General features: G+C 41.2%; 2 protein-coding genes across 2 annotated transcripts in view; both read left to right on the top strand.

Annotated features, from left to right (window-relative positions):
- The window catches only part of LOC311303351 (NACHT, LRR and PYD domains-containing protein 3-like), a gene marked incomplete at both ends in the record, with an annotated part of 152,994 nt that extends 141,986 nt beyond the window's left edge, over nucleotides 1-11,008 (top strand). Inside the window, one exon of the mRNA XM_084429775.1 lies at nucleotides 10,795-11,008. Within this exon, the coding sequence (XP_084285901.1) occupies nucleotides 10,795-11,008 (214 nt within the window). The remainder of the gene's footprint in view (nucleotides 1-10,794) is intronic.
- Nucleotides 11,009-11,072: 64 nt separating this feature from the next.
- Nucleotides 11,073-13,465, top strand: LOC311303619 (ribonuclease inhibitor-like). Its single transcript, XM_084430181.1, has 3 exons — nucleotides 11,073-11,231; nucleotides 12,319-12,480; nucleotides 13,297-13,465. The coding sequence occupies exons 1-3, from the start codon at nucleotides 11,074-11,076 to the stop codon at nucleotides 13,343-13,345; spliced, it is 369 nt and encodes a 122-aa protein (XP_084286307.1). The 5' UTR covers nucleotide 11,073; the 3' UTR covers nucleotides 13,346-13,465.
- The last annotated feature ends 4,932 nt before the right edge of the window (nucleotides 13,466-18,397 follow it).

Below are 18,397 nucleotides of genomic sequence, written 5' to 3'. Positions count from 1 at the left end.
TTCTCAAACGCGCCAGCGACCTGTGCTCATCCCCAGTCCGACGAGAAGAGAGAGAAAAACTTCCCGCACCCTCTCTCATGGTTCCTCCTCCGGTCACGTGTATCCCTTCTCAAACACTGACTATACAGCGTTAATACTCAAATGACCAATAAAAAATAATAACATGAAAACAATAAAAATAGAGTAATAAAACACTTACTGCATAAAACCTCTGATAATATTATTTAGCTAAATAACTTTAAACTTTCATTTTAATCAGTGTCATGAAATAAAATCACAAATATTGATCTCCTTTATAAATCAGTGCTTCCTATTATCTATTTAAAGTAAATAAACGTTTATTTATTTTTTTAATAGTCATGGGACTCATTTTTGAGTAAGAGATTAATCATAATCTACCCTGTTTCCACTACACTGTAATACCCCAAATTTACCACTGGGCTACATACATAAACTGAGAATATTTGTTTTTTATAAAAAATACTTCATTTAAAAGAAGAGAATTCAAGCTTCATGCCTGTGTGCCTGTGTGACTGTTTGACTGAGTATTCAATTAGTTATGGTTCATTTTCGGACGCGTTTCAGAATGGACTTAACTGACAGAGAGAAGGCAGAACTCGTTTTGTGTTTATTTTTCTTTATTTGGCAAAAAGCACAACACTTTGTTTTTATTGTGAGTATACACAAAAAAATATATATACACACTTAACAGGATCGATTGATGTATGAAACTCCTATGGAAAATCAAAGTCAACAAAGTATTTTGAGTCTCTTTTACACTGATAAAAAAAAAGCGAGCTGGTATCGCTGGCGATACCGCCGACCTCAGGGGTTTAAAGCTGAAAAATATCTATCTATGCAACTTGCATGAAGTAAAATAACTAAAAGCCTTCCTTCCGCTGGAAAAAAATAGTCCCTGACCGTGAACAGCAACAGAAGTTGCATTATTTCTCCATTAGATGGCAGCAAACACTGTCTTTATGAGTGAGTAGAGAAGACTTTTATATTGAAAGGGCTCAAACTTGTGATCTCGGAAAAGCAAGACTCAACTGATAAATGACTAGAGGAATGAGAAAACCCTTTGACTGTTAAAAGAACAAGATATCGCAGTGGACATTCAAACTGATTTTTTATTACTAATATAGGACGGACCTGATGGAAAGTGCTCAATCTACTGTAAATGCAGGTACATTTACTTACTCGACCTCTCACCATACTCTCTTCTATCAGCTTCAATGAACAATATCAATTAGATCAAACATATGCTGCGTTGCTAAGAGTGGTTGCTAGGAGTGTTGTGTGGTCATACATAGAACCATTGGGTGAAGCGGACATATCCGTGTTTTATCGTGAATAACACACAGATATTGACCAATTGGAACTAACCGTTTTATATTTGAGTGTAAATTACACTTTAAAATTACTTTAAATAAATTGTGATTCATGTACAAGATTTTCTGATGATGAAAACGTGAAATCAGTCCATTTAAATGTTTGATTTTAAAGTTTTCTATTGTTTCTATATTGATCCTATATATTAATCTAGAGTGATAAATTCACTTATTTATGGAGTGAGGACGGATCCAGACTTGGATTGTAACTAGTTTCCTCAAATGCTCCTGTCTTGGTTTGTTCATATCATTAAGTTACCATGATTTTACTGGTGTATTAGTGACAGTATGGCATTGATTAATGATGCTTTTAACTCACACATGAACTGAACATTGATCTGAGTCATTTTCTCTTTCTGTCTTCAGTCTGAATAGATCCAGTATCACAGAGAAACAGAGTCTCATCTTGACTTCAGCTCTGAAATCAAACCCATCGCACTTGAGAGAGCTGAACCTGAGCGAGAATATAATAGGAAACTTAGGAGTAAAGGACTTATGTGACATACTGAAGCATTCACACTGTAAACTGGAGAGATTGAGGTCAGTCACATTCACATACAAGAAAGAAAAAGTGTTTTGATATTTGAAAGAGAATAAAGAGTTCGTTTTTCTCACTTCTGCTAATGTAGGTTAAGCGGGTGTGATATGACAGATGAAGCTTGTTCTGCTCTGACTTCAGCTCTGAAATCAAACCCATCACACCTGAGAGAGCTGGACCTGAGCTGGATTAAACTAGGAGAGACTGGAGTGAAAAACCTCAGTGATCTACTGATGAACCCACAATTCAAGCTGGAGAAACTACAGTTAGTATCATTATACTGTACAGCAGTTATAGTGTGATTAAAGTTTACTGTTTAGTTTAAGTTACACCATTTATACCGTAGGATTGCATCTTCTGGGCTCTCATTTATAAAACTGTGTGTAGGATCCTTATTTAAAGTGTATGTGCGCCCGAAAGACAAAAAGGGGGTACAGCAAAAAAAATCTTAACTTATAAAACCGTGCGTACACCAGAACCTGCACAAAACTCCCCATCAGTGACACCAAATTGCTCCGTCTCAAATGTGCGTTCGCTCGGCTCAGAGTTTGTGTGCAGATGCGAAAATTTTCCTGTCAAGTTTGTTTTTATAAATCACAACTTATACGTCGGAAGTGGCGTACGGCTCTTTCAGGGCCTGTTTTGTGCAGCGGTTATAAATGAGGCCCCTGGCCTTTGCCATCGGTCAATATTAAAATAGTGTTGAACTAGTAAATTGCATTTAAAGTATTTGAAACAATGCACTGATTGTGTACATGTGGTTCTGCAGAAATATCATGAGATTTGCATCCGCTGCTGCAATAAACAAGAGATAAGAAAAAAATAAGAAAAAAATGAAAGAATAAACAACAACTACAGAACAGCAAACAGAACTAGTGACACGATAACAAGCAGAATATGGGAACTATAGACTAAATAACAGTCTATATCCCTGCTGTAGCTCTTTAACCCCTATAACCCCCATGGAAAAAATCATAATCACATTACTAAGCAACCACTGAATGGAATAACACAAAATATGTATCACTTCAAAGCTTAGAAACTCTGCTGTTTAATGCATCTAACCATTTCGATCAACTCTTGACGAGTTCTGAGTCGTCCCTCTAAACCGGAGTGAACCGCTGGAGATGCCACCTAGCTATGAAAAAATTAATAATCATATTGTTCAAACTACTGCCTTGATCAACACAAAATAAGTGTCATTTTAAAGCTTAGAGTCTTTTTCATAATTTATGAAATATTTTTTTGGCACCATGTACTCAAATAGTCATGTGTCATATGTCATTTGAAATAGTAGGATACAACAAACATTCTTACAGTGGATGCTCCTGATTTAAATGTGATCGAGACTATGGTTCCCTTTCAGTCGGGTAACGTTCGACTTAGTCGATCGTACCGACTGTATGGGATAACATCTAGTGAGCCCGATTACTCTTAAAATCAAGCCAACAAGCTTTGGCAGGTGCGTAATCAATGCCCCACCTTACCCTGCGGGTATAAACACGTAAGTGGATGCACCTTCCAGTTGTCTTTCGCTTTCGGAACTGATCGGTTCATTCTGATGGTCTTTGATCGAGTAACTATACAACGAGTGTGCCGGTGTTCTTTTGGAAGACTCTCTTGGTGTCGGTGTTTACAGCAGTTGCAGCGGTGGTCGCGAGCTACGGAAGCTCTCTTCAGCTGTTTCCACAGCATTTTTCTTCTTAGTAAGAGTGTTTTGTTGACACGGTTGAGGGTGGAAGTAGTGAGTGCTTCACTTTCGAGTGTTGCCACGGTTGTTCCCCTGTGTGCTCCGGCACTGGTGACGGGTCCCATTTCTAAAAGAGCAAACACGGTTGTGATTTGTGTGTCTTTTTCAAGATGCCATTTCATCTGTGCGTTTCTGTGTGCGGTCGGTCTCTGTCGTCCTCTGACGGCCACGAGAGCTGCATCTAGGGTGACCACCTGCTAATAAGCCCAAGGGGGGACAAGGGGTATGTTTCTGAGGGACAATGTGGGACAATGTGGGACGGTGCCCCCACCCCACGGGCAGACTCACTGATAGTAGTTTACCCATTTCTAGCACATACCACCTTACATAGTATATTAATAATGCCCTATTCCCCTAAACATGTGTAATTGCTGATGTATGCTCATGAATAGGCCAACCAGTGTGTATTTTTTTCTAAATAAAGATTCATAATATTTTGAACATTCAATGAATTGACAGATGCACTTCCACTTACGATTTACTTTAACTATTTAATTGTATTTATTTTTCATTACAATTTATTCACTTTAAATAAATTATAATATAAAATTATAGGATTAACATGAATTGTAGTTGCTCAACACCACAGGAACAGTTAAAAAAAAAAAAAAAGTCTTAACTCACAACTCCAGAGGTTCACGGAACGAGAAGGGGGAGGAAGGATGGTGAACTTGCATGTTAGTAAAGGCAGGCGCAGGAAAAAAAAAAACTGTTCAATGTTCTGGGGACACCTTTAGGACTCAAACCTTTTCACCAGCATCTGAATCAAATAAGGAAGAAAGATAAGAGACAGAATTAAAGCAAAATTCATTTTTATGATAAGCTTCCAAATGGTTTTCCAGTATAGACAGAGGAGTGCAAACCCATCACCATCACAAGGTGACAACAATACAAAAAGGTGCCAAGATACAATCCTATGCAAAACAATGACATATTTTGACCTAAAAGGCTACTGTTTCCTAAAAGTGACACATTTGCACCCCTGTAGACAGTCCACCAATGTTCAAAATCAATCAAACTTCATCTTAGACAAATGGGGTCTTACATAACTAGGTTTCTTACCTTCAGGTTTCTTCTTGAACTTGTATTTCTTGTTGGAGCGTACAGCATTGAGGAGAACCTTCTCTTTCACTACATAAGTGTAGAAGTCCTTGCAACTGAATGTGAATTTTTCGAATTGGAAAGCGTGCATCTAAAAGTTCCTTCCCAGTGTGTCTGGTATGCACGTGCGTGTGCTGTCATGACAACAATAAAAAAGTTGACAACAACCTAGTCAGCAGTTAAACTGAGGGGTAGGTGTGGCAACAGTAGCGTGCTGAACTGTCAAGTAATGTTCGTTTGGCTGCCTGGGGCACGAGGATATAGAGCGACCAACTTTTTTTTGGAGCAATCATTGATTATGCGTGACACGGTCTCAATTTGCGCGACGCATGAATTGGGCTTCAAACGCTGTGCGTGCACGCGCTATGCGGGACGGGTGGTCACCCTAGCTGCATCACATGCCTGGGCATTCAGCACGCTGAAGCGGCTCTTGTGGATGATTCATGTCCTCTTTGCAGGGATATGATCATCTCAGTGCTAAGATCGAGACTCGCTTCCGTTAAACGCGGAAGTGTAGTCCCCGTGCCTTTGCCCCATTCTAGAGCGCCCCCTGTGGTAACCTCCCAGGGGAAACCTGGAATGCCGAGGGGTATGGGTGATCTATGAGTTATGATGAAGGGTAATCTGCTCGGTGTGGGCCCGTGGATCCCTCCCGTTTCTCAGGCATCACAGCCGGGGGAAGCTCAGCAGGAATGCGCCGGTCCCTCTGTGATGGACCGACCGGACATTTTGAGGGCGACTCCGGAAGATGTGATGTCCATCGCAGCATCGGAGGGGGAGCTTGATTTGACGGAGGAAGACTCGGGGCCGTTGCCCCCCTCCGGGAGGGTGGCAACGCCGATGTTGGATCCTGAAATGACGGCTATGCTCAAAAAGGCGCAGAGGTGGTCGGCTCGTGTGGAATACTCCACCGCGTCCCGAACCGTCTCGGTTGGATGATTGGTTTTTGGAGCGGGCCGGTCTGGTTCTCAGCCCACCGCTCCGGTACCTTTCTTTCCTGAAGTGCATGAGGAGCTTACTAGGTCGTGGAAGGCACCTTTCTCTGCCAGAAACAGGCTTGGTAGCTCCTCCTCCCTCACTACCCTTGATGGAGGTGCGGATAAGGGTTACGAGGCGATCCCCTCTGTGGAGCGGTCTGTTGCGATGCAATTGTGTCCAGCGACCGCTACCTCCTGGAAGGGAGACCCTCGTCTCCCCTCTAAGGGCTGTGAATTCTCGTCTGCTTTGGTGGGCAGAGCTTACAAGGCCTATGGGCAGGCCGCATCTTTGCTGCATGCCATGGCGTTGCTTCAGGTCCACCAGGCCCAGGCACTCATGAACATGCACGAGAGTAGTGAAGATCGTGAGCTCATGAGTGAGCTCCGAACTGCAACCGATTTGGTCCTCCGGGGTACAAGGATTGCAGCTTGGGCAGGTTCGGTTCCTGGACTCCCCCATTTCCCAGTGTAATGATATTAGCTCAAAGGGGAAATATTAATAATAATCCATAATTACCAATTATGATTAATTATTAATATTTGGGTCAGTTAAATAGATTAACTTTGAGGTAAGCTAAATTAATATTACAATCAATTTATCAGTTCCAAAGAACTCTTTGATTATTCATTTATTCTAAGAAAAGTGTATCTTTCATGGTCACTGAAAAATAATTATTCCTTAGTGTGTACAGCACTTAAAGCATGTAACTGGATCAAGATCGTAAAAGGGACTTTGTATGCAAACAGAGAATCAGAAACCAAATGCATAATTGTGCACAAGTTTTATTAACTAAATCACAAACATGACTAAACTAAACAAACAAACATACATACATACATACATTCATCCATATATGCATAGGTAAAGGGGGTGAGTGATCTGGAACCAGAAGCAGGAAATAGAACTATGGGAAATATCTATTTAACATTGAAAATAACCATAAGCTTATCATTTTCAGAGCACCTCATTAAATTGATACTTGCATGGTCAATTCTTGAAGTGGTTGAAGATTGAATTCGTTGATGGGTCCTTGAGCGTCAAATGTCACTGTATGAGTTGCAATCGTTTCTTCTCTGCTGGATGGAGAAGATATGCTGGACTTTCGTGGTTAGTTCAACACTGTTCTCATAGCTGAAGTGCAGATTGTGGCCTGCCAGCCCTGGGCCGGAGAGGACACGCAGAGCAAATGGTGGGGGTTGTGATGGACTTCTTCTGCATTGAATGAAGATGTGGAACTCCTGAGGTTGTCTTTGATGCTATTGTGGTGGAGAGAGAGAGTCCTCTCTCTCCGGATGAGCACATGGCTGTTGTGAGTCGAGGCCTGCTGAGGCCACGCTGGACAGCACGGCACCCTGAACGTACCTAGAAGGCCAAGAGTTGATCGTTGTCCGTTCCATGATGGTAAAGTTGCAGTTTTTCTGGATTGAAGAAGAGTCTGACTCCCTTTTGGGAGTATGAAAGCAGGCCTGTTGGGCCCTTGGAGCTGGGCCTCAGTGGGGGGAGACCGTTGGGGAGACATTGACCGTTGGTTGTATAATAAAATACATACCATGGTGTATACATAATAGGACACAAAACATCACAATCATTCACACAGTTTCTGGGATGCACGTTCATTTCTAGCTCAGTTTGTCTCTGATTAATGCAGTGAAGTCTGCATGGAATATTGTTTCTTCCCATTGTCTCTCTCTTGCACATGCGGCCACATTCCTTTAGATTGTAAAACTTTCTGTGTTCCCTGTAACAAGACACCGTCCTGCCAGTGTGTTAGCGTCATTTGGGATGTTAGTTTTTGGTGAAAGTTTCATAGTGAGTTTGCTGGATTATTCATTAAATAAATGAATAATTTGTGTGTGTCCGATTGGTCAAGACGCTACACCAGGTTGGGTTATTCAGCGACACGGTGGAGAACTTCACCCAACAGTTCTCCACTGTACAGAAGCAGACGGAGGCCATCCGGCACATCCTTCTCCGATGGCCTGCTGCTGCCTCCAACCCGGCCGTCGGGGGTAGATCATCCGCCTGCCAGTCGCCGAGGGCGTCCCCCGCGTCTGCCTCTTCTCACGCTGAGCACGTGCGGCAGCCTTCACCCAGGGCTCAGCATGGATCCAGACGCAGGCGTAGTGCCCCGCCCACCTCACGTGCTGCCAAGCCAGGTGGTAAGCGCTAGTGATGTGGGCTGCCCAGGGATGGGATTTTGTTCTTGGAGATTGTACCGGTTCACTCCCTCCCCTCGGTGGAGGACCGGGGGGAGTCTTTGTGTAGGTCTGTTCCGCCATCTGTACCTACATTTTCAGAGCAAATTTCTTATCCCTGAGCATTAGCAGAGGTGAGCTGTAGTAACCCAGGAGTCTGACGCCAACAGCCACGTCTGTATCACCAGCCCTCATTATGGCGAGTCGGTTGGGGGTCCCACGCTATTTTGAGATTCTCTGAAACGAGGGAAACGGATAATTGCACTTACATGTGCACATGATTCAGTCTCGGGCCGCCTACGGGCCTTCCGAGTTGAGTCCCTGTTTACTGAAGGTGTGGTTGATGGTATCTGGAATTCTGTTGATTCACTGGTGTAGCGCCATGAGGTGTTCCTGGCTGTTTCAGCTTTTTTCCTTATGCTAGAGACTCAGCTTCATTAGTTAGTAGTAATGCGTTCGAGGACCCGCTCATGCCTTCTCGCGCATTCTGCTGCTAATTAAGGAGGCAGACCTGGTCCTAGCTCTGAAGCTAGGTCTCTGCCTCCGAACCGTTGCCTCATTCTGAGTAGGTCTGGTATGCTGAGCCTTTTTGGGTGGTCAGTTTACCGCTTAAAAGTGTTCCTGATCGTCTCGATTGGTTTGTGTATTTTTGACTCGGCTAAGGCGATTCAGTTTGTCTGGCACCAGTTCGGTCCACTGCTGCCTGTGTCACTATGTGTGCAGGTAGTACCATGACGAGCGTGGTCATCGCTTTCCACTGGTGAGAGTTGCGGTGAGGCCATTCCTCCAGCCGATATGGAAATGGGTCTCTTGGGATCCGTTTCTGTAATACTTGGGTTACAGTGAGTTAATTGGGATCTGTGTTTACTGTTCAGGCCTTTTTTGGAAGATAAAAGCCATTCAGTTTTCACACAGCAGGTAAAACTGTGGTCCTTCAGTGGTTGCAACGAAGGACCTGCTGGATCAGTACTCTGGGCTCCACTCTTCCGCGAGACATGGGTTATCCCGTGCCTGGCGTCTGGGGTGGAGGTCTCGGTATGGGTCCCTACCCTACGAGTGCTGAATAGCCAGTGGGGTTCGCAGGTCAACTGAGAGGGGTTCCTTGTCTGGAGGTGAACTTGGTTTACATGTTCCTCAGGGGACATGTCCGGTCAGTGTTGGGATGAAAAAGGGTCCCACTGATTAATTTCAGAGGCTCCCGGGGCATGTGTGAGACGCAGCCATCCTGGATGGTTTCCTCCATGTGTTGACCGCTTAAACATTGACTTTATGAACAAATTTGCTAGTGGCTGTGGCAGAGTAGCACACTCACGTGGTGTGCTACCAAACCCTTAGCCGTGTACAGGTCTTGGTTTTCGAGTCAGTGACTCTAGACCAGATCTGGGGACATGAGCGCAGGGGCAATGTATAATAAATGTAGTCAGTTAGGTTGGGCGTGTCAGACTACATTGGCGTCTTTTCGTCAAGAGTTGCAGCGAGGATAATTTAAGGTTCTTCCTTGCTGGTCCAAACTCGCCTGCCACTACCTCCGATGGGGCTAAAGCTGGGTACGCTTCTCCACAGTAGAACTCTGGCCTGCTTAATCATGCTCAAACTCAGGGCCTCATGATAGCAAACACCATAATTGAGTGGAAACCCCATCCCCCTAGGTGTCAGTACGGAGGACTCTCAGGGCTGCACTGAGTCATTCATGCTGCTTTGGGTATTCCCCTATCCTTTCGCTACTCACTGGGAATGGTGGTTGTATCAGAACGGACTGACGCCAGGGTTCATGCTAAGGGCGTTCCCCGTGAGCTTTCCTGCACGTCAGCGTGCTATGTCAGAATGGAACAGTCTTCAGTTGCCCCGTTCCGGCCCAACTAGACTTTTTCTTCGAGAGCCTTCTGACTTCCTCTAAATCACTCAGAGATGGGCATCGATGGCACCCGCACTGAGCCCTAAACGGAAGCTTGGTTGTGGTGGTTCAGTATCTACCTCTGAAAGAGCTATGGATACTAATACTTCTGCGTGAGCCCCCTCCATACTGGAGGCATGCTTGTGATCTGAAGTAGAACTGGTTCGTTGGCGTTCTTAGAAATAAGAACCCCTGAGATGTTCGGTCATTTTGTCACTTCCCTCCTGCACTGGAATTGTGGGGTGCGGCTTCTGCTCCACCTTTCAGGGTGACGTTGTTCTCATGGGCAAGTCATGGTGCGGCTTCTGAGGGGGTACAATTTGATCGTCTGGTTCCTGAGCAATGCAAGGGGTCATCCTTCTTGCATAGCTCTTACCTTCTCGGAGACTTCTCCAGTGCCTTGCACTCGGAGCGGTCTCCTGAGTAGTCAGGTAGCGAGTTAAAAACTTGTTTTAAGTAACAGTTCTCCTATTGTGTTTTACTCCTCAGAAGGTGGAAACTTGCATCATTTCAGTTGACGAAGTGTGCCTGGATTTGGGCCAGGACTACTCCTGCAGGGGACCCTGGCCTGGATATATGGCAAGGCTCCTATCTCTCCTGTAATGGGAATAGATAGTGAACCTGCGAGCACTGCCTCGGAGGAGGCAGTCCCAGCCCTGACTTTTCTCTGCTTCTCTCGCTCTGCGGTGGTAGAACAGAATGCAGAGTCTCGGTACCGGACTAACTACTTGTCTGTTTGGGGACCAGCAGAAAGGAGGGCGGTTCCCTGTGCGATGGTTGGCCCACCTGGGAATGTGTGGCCATCATCTTGGTGGAAGTCCAAGGTGCACCGTGTCCACTTGGGTTAAGAGTCCCTCCATCTGGAGCGTTTTGTAATGCCTTCAGGGCTTAAAGGGTTAATAAGATATCCATCATAGATCTGAGTCATTTTCTCTTTCTGTCTTCAGTCTGAGTGGATGCAGTATTACAGAGAAACAGAGTCTCATCCTGACTTCAGCTCTGAAATCAAACCCATCACACCTGAGAGAGCTGGACCTGAACAGGAATAAACTAGAAAACACAGGAGTGAAGCACTTATGTGACATACTGAAGGATTCACACTGTAAACTGGAGAGATTGAGGTCAGTCACATTCACATACAGGAAAGAAAAAGTGTTTTGATATTTGAAAGAGAATAAAGAGTTTGTTTTTCTAATTTTTCCTAATGTAGGTTAGGCTGGTGTGATATGACAGATGAAGGTTGTTCTGCTCTGACTTCAGCTCTGAAATCAAACCCATCACACCTGAGAGAGCTGGACCTGAGCTGGAATACACTAGGAGACTCTGGAGTGAAAAACCTCAGTGATCTACCGATGAACACACAATTCAAGCTGGAGAAACTACAGTTAGTATCATTATACTGTACAGCAGTTACAGTGTGATTAAAGTTTACTGTTTATTTTATTTTAAGGCAACTGGACTTGTCTCATCATTTATAACACTGCACTTTCTGGTGTTTCTGCATCTGAAGAAAGATTCAGAAATACTATTAGTTAACGGTTTGTTATGTGTATCAATAGAAAGAGCATTAAACTTTGAAGCATTTTATACTTTGTGGCTATAAAATTGTTTCATATACTGAAATCTGACAAATCTCTGCTTTGAAACAATACATAACTGATAAGAGACTAAAAACAGCGTAACAAATGACAGTAGATTATTCTGACAGAGTTACAGTTATACTGGACTAATGGGACTTTTCACTAAATCTTAATTTATTGAGCAAAATGTATTTAGAGGTGTAAACTACACTTTAAAATGACTTTATATAAATTGTGATTCATATACAAGATTTTCTGATAATTCAAATGTGAAATCAGTCCATTTAAATGTTAATTTTTCTATTGTTTCTATATTGATCCTATATATTAATCTACAGTGATAAATTCACTTATTTGTGGAGTGAGGACGGATCCAGACTTGGATTGTAACTAGTTTCCTCAAATGCTCCTGTCTTGGTTTGTTCATATCATTAAAGTTTCCATGATTTTGCTGGTGTATCAGTGTGTATACTCATGTGTGTATACTCACACATGAACTGAAAATTGATCTGAGTCATTTTCTCTTTCTGTCTTCAGTCTGAGTGGATGCAGGATTACAGAGAAACAGTGTCTCATCCTGACTTCAGCTCTGAAATCAAACCCATCACACCTGAGAGAGCTGAACCTGAGCAGGAATATAATAGGAAACTCAGGAGTGAAGCACTTATGCGATATACTGAAGGATTCACACTGTAACCTGGAGAGATTGAGGTCAGTCACATTCACATACAAGAAAGAAAATGCTTAAAATCACTTCAAAAGTTTAAACCAAGGCACTTTATACTCAATATCTCATGAAGAGTCTGAGTTCACATTATATTTGTGTAAAATTCTTCACCTTAATGATTTGTTTGTAAGGTAATCTCTCTTCCTCTGTTTGTGTATTTCTAGTCTACAGAACTGTGGCATTACAGATGTTTCTTCTCTAACTCAGTCTTTGACTAACTCAAAAGCACTGCAGTTTTTAAAAGAGCTTGATCTGAGACTCAATAAGATAGGAGACTCAAAGCAGCTACTCAGAGACGAGCTACGAGACTCAAACTGTGTTCTGAGGTGAGGAAACATCACTTTATGATATTAAAGAGATCTTCATTTACCTCTGATATGTGAACAAACCTTTCAAACTTTCATTAAAGGACATTATCATTACGCTTTATTGCAACACAGGGTTTGTGTAAGAACAAAATGTAAAGTTGATTAAAATGTTTAACACAAAGGAGGAAAGAGAAAATCACACTGTCACAGCTTTATACATCAACACCTGCTTTATTAACTGTGTCAGTAATAGTGAATCATTTCAGTGTGAAACAGACTTGGTCAGATTGTAGTAAAACGCTGCACTCCTGCTAAAAATCAGTGCAGTTCCAGCTTCAGGTCACAGCGTCCAGCTCACATGAGAAATGTCTCTGTCTCTAGTGTGTTTTTACTGTGACAAGCAACACATCACACTACTTTACACTTACTTTACTCTCAGTTATTGACTAAGAGCCTAGAAACATGTTTAAACTAGAGGACAAACGGTTTTAACTTGTGGAGATTTAACTGAAAGGTTTTAACTGTAAGTAACATTAGTATTTGCTCTCTGTGGTTTATTCCATACGCCGTACACTCATCAGGGTGTGTTTCTCCTTTACAGACTCAATAGGAGTCGCAGGTCCTTCTGCAGTCACACAAACACACACTTATTATGAACCTCATTCATGTTTTAAATACATTATACTGAAAACTCAAATATTGTTTGAGAAATATCTCTGCAGGATAATGGAAAGTCATTAAACTGTGTTTTCACTTTGTTTCACTTTTTCACAAATAATTTTCACTTTGTTCCACTGAACACTGATTGTTTTCTCTTCTGGTTTCTCCTTACAGAGTAGATGAAGATCGATCACCAAACGTCCATAATAAATCATTACATTAGTTTAAATCTGTGAAACGGAGATGAGAAGATCAGTGACCATTAGGAGGTCCACAGAAGAGCCTCATTACTGTCTATGAGGAGAAATAAATGTGTGATTAATGTGTAAATGTGTTTCATACAGGTGGAAGTGTCTCAGACTTTACAATTAAATAAAGTAGCATGTGTGTTAGCATGTGTATTAGAAACATGTGATATTGACTGATTAATGTTGGTTTATTATTCAGCCAAATGATGGTTTAGTTTTATTTAAAGGTGGAACAGAGGATGAAGCAGCTCAGATGAGTCTGTCCGCAGAAATCTTCAGGCTCTTCAGTTTAAGGCCTACAAATATAATAATGTCTGGATTGAACACATACATTATTATTAAAATGTTTCTAATCACAAATGTGATTGTCAAGTATAGCACAAATGTATCATATGATATATAGTCTACAATGTGAAATTTGCATGTTAAGAAAATGTGTGTGTGTATATACAGTATATATATGTAACACAAAGCAGATGGTCAGTTCTGCCATTTGATTAAATTACTGGATCCTCATTGACAAACACAACTCTGTTCTTCTTGGACTGTGACACAAAGCAAATGGTGTCTACCATGTGATTAAATGACTGGATTCTGATTCACAAACACAGCTCTTTTCTTCCTGAGTAAACAAAGAAGCATCCTCTTTTACTGCTCGGCTGGACATGTGACCAGCAAAGGCGCCGCTCTGGCTGAGATCCCGCTGGGGTTTCCCTGGGTGAAAACCATGGCGCCTGACACCTTACAACAAGCCAACATTGTTTAACCAGATGTTCGACCATGTACCCTGATGTTAATCTCATCAATTCAAGAGACACGCATACACATATTGACTCCCCTGAGGGGGGAGAGCAAGAGTTCACAATGCGGTTCGAACTCTGAATGACCGCGCACACACACACACACACACACACACACACACACACACACACACACACACACAGAGACACTCTCATCCCTGACCACGTGTGGTCAAAAGTACCCTGTAAATGTAGGAAATGTATTTCTTGTTGTGTTTCACGGTCTCCATATGACAAATTGCTATAACTATAAGCTTTATGGTAGGTAATCAAACTTGATATGCGTTTAATCTTGAAGAATCATGTATCTTTTTGTTACTAGCTCACAGAATTACCGTTCGTGGTATTGTTTTGATCAGAAAAATCCGACGGTGTCGAATTCTCAAAACAAAGTACAAAATGATGCATTCTGTCATTATTACCAGTTTATAAGTGTATTAGGAACAAGTTTTGTCTTCTCTGTACATAGTCCCAGAGGGCATGTACTTCGCGAACAAAATAAGTTTTGCCGCCACGCGTCCGCCCAAATGATTGGTATGCACATGAGAAAAGGCGTGACTTTAGCTCCTTCAAAACACCGAGCAACACTCTGTTCTGGGCAGTTCTACGCCAGAGAGAGGTTCCACTTCTAAACTACAAACTCCAACCGGAGTCCTTCGTTTGTTTTCTAATTTCGTTTTAATCTAAGTCTTTTTCTTTTATCTACCTCAGTTTGATATTTTGTCCTTCGTTCAGTGTATTCACGAACGAAACGAATTTAAGGCTAATCATCTTTCGTACGGGCTGCAGCTGAGTTATCACATCATCGACCTCTGGCAGAAGAAACTTTGGACACGCGGCCCACGCATCCTTTCAAACCAGCTGCACGAAAGGGGCCATATCAAAGCAAGTACAGTCTTAATATCGCAATCTGAAAAGAAAACGCTGTTTTAAGTTTGTCTAGAACTTTCTAAAAGCCTTTGGGTCTCATTTGAAGTAACTGTTTGGTCCTGAGAAGGACATTCTCTCTCTCTCTCTCTCTCTCTCTCTCTCTCTCTCTCTCTCTCTCTCTCCAATATTTCGTATATTCAATCATTTTGTATTGTTCGTTTTGCTGTGCATATTTACTCCTGCGTGATTTAAGTAGTCTATGTATTCCTTAGTTTGTTTTATTAAACTTCATAATCCTTTGAGTTGAATCTGTCTCATTGTTCCATAACTTGAAGTCCCTGAAAACGATATTTTAAGCTACAAAGCTCTACTTGGTTTGACTGTTGAGATACCTAAAGTGCCTTAAACGAAAATATCATACCTTGTGGCCAGAGGAAGTTTATTGTCGTTGTTTACAGGCCGGTAAGTTTTGATAAGGAAGTCTCGCATACAGTTCGCTGGACGGACAGTTTGCATGATAACTGAATTTGAATTACATGAAAATTTACCCTGATAATTGATATGATTTTACCGACCTGTATGAATGGTTACTACGAGCAATCGTGTTAATTATTCATATACGGTGAGGTCTAGCCTATTCCCTATTTGGGATAATTTAATTTGTGTATGCGATATACAGATATACCGCCGCCGTTCCCGCGGCGGTAAATTGCGGGTGTGTATTTGCAGCCTCTCACCGCTAAGAGGCGCTACATTCACAGACTTTGCAAATTGTCTGTTTATTCTCTCTATTGCGTAATCTGCCGCCGCGGCTCATTGAGAGCGATTGAAAGCTGGTAGCAACTCAATTAAAATGAAACATTGAACGAATTCATAATCACAATACTGCAATTACTGAAATTAAATTGAATAATGAAAAATAAATAAAATCAACATAAAACATTGCAATAGAAAAATATTAGGCTACATCAATGAGGCTTTGTAAGAGCATAAGTCATTAGTTTAACAGTATTCAGACGATAGCTCTGTGGTTAACGCATCAACATGAGCCTCTCGGAACTTCAAGCGATCTGAGATCGAATCTCAGTGTAGTCGACAATGTTTATGTTTTTTTCGTTCTTGATGCTTAAATATGTATATATTCTGTTTATTAAAGTCAAGCATCTTGTTTAATTATCAATTGTACATTACAACATAAATTTGCTACATTCCAGTTGAGCCGCTGCAAAGACGACACATCTGATGAAGGAAGACTGTCAGCCGATCGCACCAGAAAATGAAGATGATGAAGCTCGTCTTTAATCTGCTAAATTATTTTTTTTTTTTTTTTGTGAATCATTCACGAAATTGAGATGACTGACAGTTATACCCGGCCATAGCAACAGAAGACATTTTTCAAAACAGATCGAACAAATCAGAAAAAGACTTTCAATACAGTATTGCTTTCAATTAAAAAATAAACAATGAAAATTTAAAAGAAAAAGTAAATTAAGTTTGAAAACCCATCGCACATTTCAAGGTATAAATAAAGTGTCGGAACAGTTTATTTATTTAAAACATCGATAGAGTTTATTCCCTTTGCGATGCAAAATAAGAAACACAGAATCTTATTCTTGCAACATTTTAAATTTCTATTGTCAAAGAAATTGCAGCTAAGTTAAAAAAATTAAAACGGTACAAAACGAAAATAGTTCAAAGCAACATAAATTAAGAACAGGCGTTTTTCTTTGCCTCTCTCTCTCGCTGGATCTTTTTTTAGTACGTTTCTTTTGTCTCCCTCACTGCGCGCGACGGGTCTTTCTCGAAATTAAACATTTCAGGGTAAAAACACACCATACAGCTGATAATACAAATATAATACAGCATGCCTTGCTGAATTCACCTTAAAACGAGATTTAAACGAGAATTAAAGAGCTTTGTATCTGCTTAATTGAAATTGTGTGTGTGGAAAACCTTTAAATACAATAAATAAAACTACAATATTTATAATTTAATATATAGGGCCTACATATAGACTTTTGGAGATTTATCCTTAAAAGAATTTTGCCTTTGCCTGCTCATCAGGCTGCTATCCGACACTCTCCATATGAAAGACGGAACATTAACACCTCTTGTCCTGCATCCCCATGATAAAGCAGCTATACAACCCCCCACAGGCTATCTGATCTGATCAGAGTTTGAGACTGCAAAACAAAGAGTTTGCAATTCACACTTAAATCGCTATTCTAGACATTAGCAATAGGCTATTAAAGTGTTGATAATGAAGGAATTAAATAATTTAGGCTGTAGCCTAGTAATATTTCTGTCATAAATGTTTATTAGGCTACTAAATATTTAATTATTTCAATAATTGAAGAATTAAAACGCTCAAATGTTAAACTCAACATTAAATTCCACAGGGATCTTTGAATCCTTACAACCAGGGTGCGATTTGTGAATTAAAGTTTTTTCAAATAAATCTCGAACCACAGTGCTTCGATCTGCTGTTAAACTAAATAACATTTATAGAATAATTATGAACTTAAATGAAACAATATTGCAACATTGACATACATTTATTTGATCTGTTTTTACAATTTAATTCAGGGCGATTAAGCCTACATTTAATTAGAGCGAGATTTTTCCCCTTTCCTTGTCCTTTCCTCATTGGGAAGCACTCACATAGCTAAACATGTTTGAGTAAATCCTCTGTACCTCTCGGTTTCATATGGATTTCATAATCAGGCTTTAGACATAGCCGATTAATTTTGTATCGTGACTGAGCTGAGGCAAGTGGCTTTCGGTTCATTTTTGTGACGCCGTAGTTCCCGGAGACAGAGACGAGCCTAATATGAATTAAAGTTTACAGTTTTGAACGATGTAGGCTACTCAACTCTTATCTGTATGACCGAAAAACTACAGAGTAGCCTATTAAGTTATTTTAGCTGTTAAGAGAAAAATAAATCCAAATGAACGTGTTTGTCGAACACTAATTAAATTTTTTATTTCATAAATAGGCTATAAGCAAAAAACTATGGTGTAACAGAGTTTTAGAACTAGACAAATCTCTCTGCATCAATAATAGGCTATAAAATGCATTAACAGGCTAATATAAAAAATTCAGTAGTCCAAGTTGGTTCGGGATTAGAATCCGTGTCATCTAAATGATCGAGACGCAAGTTCTACCACTCGCCCATGCCTTTACTCGTTGCAAAAATGCCCAAACGTTCCAATGTGTGTTCGCTCACATGAGCGAGAAGCGCTCTTCATTCAAATGAACGTGCCGCCGCGTTTGTCGAACACTAATTCAACATGCCAGAATAAAACCTGGCTTTAGAACACTGCATAGTGCCACTCGTCGTGGTGTGCCAAAACACT

The sequence above is a fragment of the Rutilus rutilus genome (genome assembly GCF_951802725.1).
Source record: "Rutilus rutilus genome assembly, chromosome: 14".
In the NCBI taxonomy this organism is placed as follows: Eukaryota; Metazoa; Chordata; class Actinopteri; order Cypriniformes; family Leuciscidae; genus Rutilus; species Rutilus rutilus.
This window is presented reverse-complemented; position numbering and strand designations above follow the sequence as displayed.

Excerpts from the sequence above, each read along its gene's own strand:
- LOC311303619 (XM_084430181.1), top strand. The coding sequence starts at position 11,074 with ATGACAGATGAAGGTTGTTCTGCTCTGACTTCAGCTCTGAAATCAAAC. Across the intron at positions 11,232-12,318 it reads TTCAAGCTGGAGAAACTACA|TCTACAGAACTGTGGCATTA; the intron begins GTTAGTATCATT and ends GTGTATTTCTAG. Across the intron at positions 12,481-13,296 it reads GACTCAAACTGTGTTCTGAG|AGTAGATGAAGATCGATCAC; the intron begins GTGAGGAAACAT and ends TTCTCCTTACAG.